We start from the raw sequence: 9,145 nt of genomic DNA on the forward strand, positions 1-9,145 counted from the left end.
TCCGTATTCGGTGGCTTTTTGTTCGTTTAAAAAATATCATGATTCATGATGTTTATGATGATGGATGTCATACATGAACACCGCGAAAGCATATGATAGCCAATGGGTCATGGACACCTTATGTATTAGCTGGTAAAGTGTATATACATATAGTCACAGACTCACAGCAAATGTTTTTGTTGAGTCGGCTTCGAGTCTTGATTTCTTTTTGGGGAATAAAGTACTTAAATATCTGAATTTATATTATTGTTTACGTAAACTGCCATAGATTACTTTATCGGCCGGAGTCCCAGGCCTGCCGGAAGACTCCTCTCTCTTTCAAGATGGAAGAATAGCTCCTACCTGAAACTCTCTTTGAATTTTGTTCTAGCTAAATTTTTCACCGTCTACGAGTATTTTGTGTGTAGACCAATGTAGTTAATATCGGATTTCGGTGAATATCGATCGAGTATCGAGACACGATATTTCGGTGAATATTGATAAAATATCGGCCAATATCGGCGAAATATCGGCCAATACCGACAATATCGGCATCTCGATGAAACACCGAAACCGATATTATCGGCGGTATATCGGCCATCTTGGCCGATATTAACTACATTGATCTAGACAACAAGTTGTTTGTTGTCAAGGAAGGTTTGCTGGCCACCTAAGGTTTATGTTCTCTTAGGCCAAGCACTATGGTGTCCCGTTTCTCTACCCTATCCCTCGAATGTAGGGGAAAATCCGATTTGCCAATCACCATGGTTTCCTATATCTCTACTTGAGTAGGGATATCCCTTCCCTACTTGGCAAAGTGGATCAGATCTGATTCGTCTTGAGTTTCCGTGTAAATTTCCGCTTTACGGAAACTCAGTACTCGTTTGGCAGTTGATACGGATATTCAGTTTCTGTGGCATTTTACACGAAAACTGAGTTTTTTGTTTCCGTAAATTTATTTGTTTGACCTTTTTTCTTTTACACCTCTCTCACACCCGATCCTAACCATCCATCATTCATAAGGCTCTATCTTCTCTACCGTCGGATCACAACGGTCATTTTTTCAAAATCCTCTCAAAAATCCTTTATAAATACAACTCTAATTCTTTATTCAAATCACTCCAAATCCTCTTCTTACAAATTGTTTTCTTCACTAAATCTCTCAAATTATCTTCTTTAAGAGTTTAATTTATTTTATTTTGCTCATCAATGTCGGAGACTCCAAGAGAAAAAAGGAAACATATAGCGAGATTTAGTAATTTGGAAGATTCTCACGTACTGTGCTCTAGATGAAAGTAGTTTTGAAGATAAGAATAAGTTTTATAAAACCGTTTTTCAAAAATTTGTGGAAGCTTGTGGTGGGAATCCACATGAACGTACTGTAAAAAGCGTTCTTAATAGGTTTAGCGTAATCAAGAATGAAGTAGATAACTTTTCTGAATGTGTTGCAAGAGCCCGGGCTTGGACTCTAATAACCGGGTGTATTATCCTAATATGTTCATTATAGTTGTTGTATATGTTGTTTGTAAATAATTTTATTTATGTGTATCTTATTTATGGTTTGTTTACATTGATGTAGATGATAATGGCGAGAAGCAATTATATTGAAATACACAAAAAGTCATTTTCTCGAGATGTTGAGTATGAGATGCTTAAAGATGTTCCAAATGTACAAGTAGGTGTAGCTGAAGATATGGATCAAGATTTTAATCCTATGTCATGTCAATATCATGGAAATTTCTCAAATATCTTTAATACTCAAACCCCATCTTCTCAGAATCCATCTACAAGCCAATTCGTCGAAACTCCATTTGCAAATCAATTTCCAAACGTTTATAATGTCCCTTGCGGTATCCCTTTTCCAGCAGGATATACCCCTAGTACGAACCCAAATACAATACCTGGAACGTCGTCAGGTGGATTTACAGAAGATAAACACAAGTCCAAAGCTTCGAGAAAATCCTTAGTTAATAAATTGGGCTTTGGACCTACCACACCCGCTACACCATCATCGCAAGACTCCCTGTAGTAGGGTAAAAAATGATTCTGCTGAAAATGGTAATTTGGGTGTGTCGATGAGAAATGAATCTAAACCCTAAACAAATGTACTGCATATAGAAGTACTTTAGATTCGAGAGATCAATCTGTACAATTCCGGCCTAAACCAAGAAATGGTCGTTCCAGTCTTGCTTCGGTCACAAAATGAAGGAGAAGGGTTGATCTTAGGGAGGGAAGCAGAGAAGGTGTTGAGATCAGAATGATGAACTCTGTAAGATGTAGTTGTTTTATGACTTTTATCAGAATGTAGAACCCGATTACAGAATGTAAGCTGTAAGTTCTTGGTGTTTTCTGAATACTTGCGATAATGAAATGTTTTTTTGTTGAAATAGATTCAAAAAAAATTTATACGAGTCATAGTCGAACTGTAAATACCAAAAATCTACCGTGCCACGTGGCACAATATTAAAGGTGGAGCAACTTATTATGTTACAACAACACACACTACATCTCTCCTTAGGATGCTAAGTTTTGAAGTTATCTCTATCAACGTGTGGCGCATTGTTAAAGGTTGGAGTATCAAAGTATGCTACAATGGAGTACACCAAATCACTACCAAGATTTATTAATTATTAAGCAATAGGTTGTAGTATAGGCACATGGATGTGTCTGTCTGTCAGAGGTAGCTGAGCAGTCTGCCCAGCTTTTAGTACAAAGGCGTAGTCGTCAACCACGTGGGATCAAAGTATGTGGCATTCTCTGACTGGCGAAGGTACGCGGCCAACGGAGGTACAACTTGTACGGAGGTTTCACAGTTCACGATGGCACGTAGGGGGAGCTAAGGTGGCATCGTCTGATTGGAGATAGTGGGCGGCCAACGAAGGTACAATCTGTACTAAGGCTGGGTAGTTCCCAAAGGAACGTGGGTCAGCTGAGGTGACAGAGTCCGATTGGATAAAGCTTGTGGTGAACGAAGGTACCATTGGTACGGAAGATATATAAGGATATGACGGACCCAAAGACAGCAAAGATATATCTGGAGCAGAAGAGGCTATAAATACCAAGCTTCACCAACAAAGAAACGAGACTTTTGGGTGAGCTAGGATTAGAGAAAAAACGCATCTCTCTACTTTCTCTCTTATTTACTAGAGCTTCATACTTTCTTTAATGGAGTTCTTCCACCCAAATGTAACAAGATCAATAATAAACTTATCATCTTTACCCGTGGACGTAAGTTAAGATTAACTGAACCACATAATCTCTTGTGTGTTGATAACTTAGATGCACTTACATTATCTTCTCTCTTAGAAATTTACTTACCGAGTTATCTCTGTTTTCTGAGTTATCTCTGTATTCTGAGCTATCTCTGTTTTCTGAGTTATCTATTCATCATAGATATCTCTTTATTTAGCTTATTTGCTTACTCGTCTCTGTATTACAGAGATACCTTTGATTTCTTAGAATCTGCTGTTGCGAAGTATCTTTACTTACTTAGTATATGATCTTCTGAGTAGATCTTATTTCGAACATACCTTTTACTTACTCAACAATATCAGTTCAACTGAGGTATCCATACTACTTAGTATATGATCCTCTGAGCTGCTCATATTACGTAGACTATCGGAAAATTAGTAGTCACAGTTTGACGCTAGAAATGAGCTGGACCGAAAAGCTCTCGATTTTCATTATTTTTGTTATTTCATCATCTTTTTTCTTTAAATCTTCGTCAGAAGATCGAATCTAAGAATAAGAGAGTTGGATCTTACTTTCTAGTAAAGATTTATCATTCTTTGACAATTTTTTTCGAGTATTAAACCTCGAAAAAAATTGAAATCTTACGGATCTACAAACCATTAAAAACATTTTCAAAGCTTAAAAAGCTATTATTTTATTGTTATTTGCTTTCTCATGAGCAAACCTTCTCTGGATCAGGATACCTCCGTTTCCGAAGGAACCTCAGTAAAAGATTTGGAGTAAAATCCCTAAGGTTATTTATGAGCTGAGGGTCGTTTTCTTTCGCATACACCTTCTTTTACTCAGCTTACGGTATTCTCTGTCATTTTTTAATATATGGGAAAACCTTTTCTGGATCTGGATACCTCCATTTCCGAAGGAACCTCAGTAAAACATTTGGAGTAAAATCCCTAAGGTTATTTATGAGATGAGGGTCGTTTTCTTCCGCATACGCCTTCTTTTACTCAGCTTACAGTACTCTTTGTCGTTTTTGAATATGAGGTTCATTTAGGAACTAAGTCCCAAACATTGGACAGTTCTATTAAATACGAACTCCAAACATATCTATGTTAAGTTCTATACTAAACTTTTTTTTTTTTTTTAATTTCCGTAATGGGGCTACTAGGAACGTACCCTACCCCTTTTTCTATTTACTCTCAGGAAACGGAAATACGAAGGTCAAAATTATGAAACTAAAATAAAGCTTATCTTTGGCTCAAATGTATTTATATACATTCTCAACAGCCAAACAGAATAACGAAGCCTGCCCTTGGCTCGCACATATCTAAGTACGAGCGTACAGGGGCAAAGATGGAGCTTATCTTTGGCTTGAATGTATTTATACACATTCTCAACAGCCAAAGACAATTACGAAGGCTGCCCTTGGCTCATACTTACCTAAGTACGAGCATCCAAGGGCAAAGATGGAGCTTATCTTTGGCTCAAATGTATTTATACACATTCTCAACAGCCAAAAAAAATTACGAAGACTGCCCTTGGTTCATAGGTACCTAAGTACGAGAATCCAAGGGTAAAGATGGAGCTTATATTTGGCTCAAATGTGTTTATATACATTCTCAACAGCCAAAGACAATTACGAAGACTGCCTTTGGCTCGTACATATCTAAGTACGAGCAGCCAAGGGAAAATACGAAGCCTATCTTTGGCTCGAATGTATTTATACACATTCTGAACAGCCAAAGACAATTACGAAGGCTGCCCTTGGCTCATACGTACTTAAATACGAGCATCCAGGGGCAAAGATGAAACTTATCTTTGGTTCGAATATATTCATATACATTCTCAATGGCCAAAGACTATAACGAAGATTGTCCTTGGTTCGTACATGCCTAAGTACGAACTGCAAGGGGCAAAAAACGAAGGTTCTCGACGAAGGTTATCTTTGGATCGAACTTATCCATATATGTTCTCAGCCGCCAAAGACTAAAACGAAGGCCGTCCTTGGCTCGTACGTATCTAAGTAAACGAATCCAGGGAAAAAAACGAAGGCCGTCCTTGGCTTGTACGTATCTAAGTAAACGAATCCAAAGAGCAAAAATGAAACTTATCTTTGGCTCGAATGTATTCATATACATTCTCAACACCCAAAGACAATTACGAAGGCTGCCCTTGGCTTGTAAGTATCTAAATACGAGTATACAGGGGCAAAGACGGATCTTATCTTTGGCTCGAATGTATTTATACACATTCTCAATAGCCAAAGACAATTATTTTATGTTGCAGAATGCTGAGCTCAAGGTGAAACATTTATTAAGGGGTAGTGAGTGGGTCATTCCTTCTGAAATTTCATGTTTAATATATGCTAATGATTTGCCAGTAGTAGATGGGAAGAATGACAGGAAAATATGGATATGGACAAAAACTGGTGATTTCACAACTTCTTCTGCTCTAAACTGTATAAGGAAAAAATTTCTTGAATTGCATTGGACAAGGAAGGTTTGGAGAAACTCAATACATCCTAGTATATCAAGCAACATATGGAAAATACTGAGAGGGGTTTGGAGTACAGATGAAAATATGAGAAAGAAAAAGTTTAATCTAGCTTCAACATGCTCTTTTTGCAGACAGGCTGAAGATACTACTGAGCACATACTATGGTATTGCAATTTCAGTGAAAAATTTGGCAATTGGTGGGTGGTATGTTTTCTTTCTTTAATCCTTTATCTATTGAGGAAGTATTCACTATGGCAAAACTCAAAAGTCCAGCAGTACAAGAAATCTGGATGACTGCTGCTTACATAACCATGAAAGAATTGTGCCTTCTTAGAAACAGAGTTGTATATGATGGTATACATCCAAATGCAGAGGAGATGAAGAAGAGAATTATTCAACTTACTAAGGAATGTGAAGTTAGGATGAAGGGGTGTATGTGGAATACAGTGGAGGACCTGTTGATTCTAAAAAAGTTTGGAATGAAATGTAGAAAGGTGAAGACATCAAAAATCCAGGAATGTTCCTTCTCTTTCCCCACTGGTAACCAGATTCTTCTGTGTTGTGATGGAGCTTCAAGAAACAATCCAGGCGAAGCTGGATATGGATTTGTAGGAAAAAATAATGCATGTACAGTGTTGATTGCTATGGCAGGAGGGATGGGTATTCCTACAAACTTTATAGCAGAGGTTTTTGCAGTAATAAATGCATGTGAATGGGCCATTAGTGAGGGATTTTTTCAGCTGTGCATTAGGACTGATTCTATGTCAGTTATACACTCCTTTACATCTGGAAAAGTTCCATGGTATGTGCAAACTAGATGGAACAAAATAGTGGAAGTTCTTATTAGTTTTACATTTATTCATAGCTACAGAGAAATCAATTTCTCTGCAGATGGTATGGAAAAAATGGGATCTACTTTATCTAGAGGTGAAAAGAGAATTTTCTTAAATATACCTCCTTTCATGATACATATGGAAAATCCTGATGTTACATATTATAGATTTGGTTGATTTTGAGTGTTGTTAATGCTTGCATGTAAGCATTTTCATCTTGAAAATTATTTTTATATCTCTTTTGTAACTCTTTGGAATCAATAAAATTTTATTATTAAGCAAAAAAAAAAGATAATTACGAAGGTTGTCCTTGGATCATACGTACCTAAGTACGAGCATCCATGGGAAAAGACGAAGCTTATCTTTGGCTCGAATGTATTCATATACATTCTCAACAGCCAAAGACAATTACAAAGGCTGTTATTGGATCATACGTACCTAAGTACGAGCATCCAGGGGCAAAGCTGAAGCTTATCTTTGGCTCGAATGTATTTATACACATTCTCAACAGCCAAAGACAATTACGAAGAGTTTCATTGGCTCGTACGTATCTAAGTATGCGAATCCAAGGGAAAATACGAAGGTTATCTTTGGCTCGAACATGTCCATACACGTTCTCAGCAGTCAAAGACTATTACGAAGGCTGCCCTTGGCTCGTACATATCTAAGTACGAGTATACATGGGCACAGATGGATCTTATCTTTGTCTCGAATGTAGTTATACACATTTTCAGCAATAAAAGACTATTACGAAGGCTGCCCTTGGATCGTACATATCTAAGTACGAGTATACAGGGGCAAATACGGAGCTTATCTTTGGATCGAATGTATTTATACACATTCTCAACAGCCAAAGACAATTACGAAGACTGCCTTTGGCTCGTACATATCTAAGTACGAGCATCCAAGGGTAAATACAAATCTTATCTTTGGCTCGAATGTATTCATATACGTTCTCAACAGCCAAAGACAATTATGAAGGCTGTCCTTGGATCATACGTACCTAAGTATGAGCATCCAGGGGCAAAGATGGAGCTTATCTTCGGCTCGAATGTATTTATACACATTCTCAACAGCCAAAGACAATTACGAAGAATGTCCTTGGCTCGTACGTATCTAAGTACGCGAATCCAAGGGAAAATACAAAGGTTATCTTTGGCTCGAACGTGTCCATACACGTTCTCAGCGGTCAAAGACTAATACGAAGGTTGCCCTTGGCTCGTACATATCTCAGTACGAGCATCCAGGGTCAAAAACGGAGCTTATCTTTGGATCGAGTATTTTCATATGGAAATCAAGGGAGATCAACAGGATGCAAGGCTATGCAACCTAGCGGAGGTAAGGCTGAACGAAGAAAGAGCCGCCGAACAGCAACATGAAAGGAAAAGAAGAAGGGAGAACACCAATGAAGTGAAGAACGAAGACTTCAAGGTTCCCAGAGCCCCCTTGCCTAAGGATACAAGCACTAACAACGCTCTGAAGGGTGATAGCTCTAAAGATTGTCCTTGACTCTTACTATCTAAGTGTGAGAAATTAAGGACGAAGATGAAGCATAAGGACAAAGGTTAAAAATACAACTCGCATGGAAGGACAAAGCTTCGTTTGTCTAAAATTCTTAAGCTTATCGCTTTGCGAATTTTTGGGGGCAAAGGAAGGTATGTAGCATCAACATCATCAACGAAGGTCAATCCCCCCAAACCGGATCTATAAATGAAGGTGGAGGTCATAATAATTGGAGTCTGCCTCATCAACAATGGTTGTAGTTTACAACTTAAGTCTGAATCCGAAGGTATGCATGGGAGCGAAGCCCCTTAAAGGAAGACTCCCTAGCATCATGCATACATGGGAGCGAATCCCCTTAAAGGCATACTCACCACCGTTAGGCATGCATGTGAGCGAAGCCTGTTAAAGGCAGACTCACCATTGCAAAAAATGGGTTTTTCAATCCAAAGCTACGAATTAAATGTATAAGTCAACAAAGCCCGTGCGCGTAGGCGCACGCATACGCAAAGAGGCTACAAACCATACTCAACTACGAGGAGTCACACGACGACGCATAAGCAGGCGCAACCTGTCAACCACCACTATTGCGATGCTTTCAGTCTAGAAATGCACGAAGCATGTATACATTTGTATACCCACAAGTGCACAACTCAAATGCAGCGAAGAACGAAGTATGTATACATATGTATACCCAACTCTCCAACCTGAGGAACATACGAAGTGCCAAAGACTAATGCAAGGGGAAGTTCGTTGCAAGAAGAAATTCTTCAATACTAAGAAGAAGCAACAATTCAATTTTATAGGACAGGGTGCCAAAGGAATTTGTATTTCTATACAAGAACGAAGCCTACAAGAGCAACTCACTGCAACCATAACGAAGCCTACAAGGGGCATCTTACTACAAGCAAAGTACCCTGTGGCACCCAAGGCGAACATGTAGCTGACAAAGATGAGGAGGAAAACTCAAATTACACGGACGAAGGCTCCATAAATGTAAATAGTTTTCCTTTCAAAAGCTGCAAGAACCAGCCTCCAAAAGCAAAAGGGGCAAACATACATCAATCATGGCGCCTCTACAACATCAACTAAAAACAACAAATACATGGTGAAGGTAATACAATTGTAAGGTATGCTTATATACGTAG

At 38.4% G+C, this 9,145-nt stretch overlaps 1 protein-coding gene across 1 annotated transcript; it reads left to right on the plus strand.

The window, feature by feature from the left end:
- The first annotated feature begins 5,915 nt into the window (after positions 1 to 5,915).
- On the plus strand, positions 5,916 to 6,674 carry LOC113312669. The gene has a single exon (XM_026561405.1). The coding sequence runs from the start codon at positions 5,916 to 5,918 to the stop codon at positions 6,672 to 6,674; it is 759 nt and encodes a 252-aa protein (XP_026417190.1).
- The last annotated feature ends 2,471 nt before the right edge of the window (positions 6,675 to 9,145 follow it).

This window comes from Papaver somniferum, chromosome 9, assembly GCF_003573695.1.
Source record: "Papaver somniferum cultivar HN1 chromosome 9, ASM357369v1, whole genome shotgun sequence".
NCBI lineage: Eukaryota > Viridiplantae > Streptophyta > Magnoliopsida > Ranunculales > Papaveraceae > Papaver > Papaver somniferum.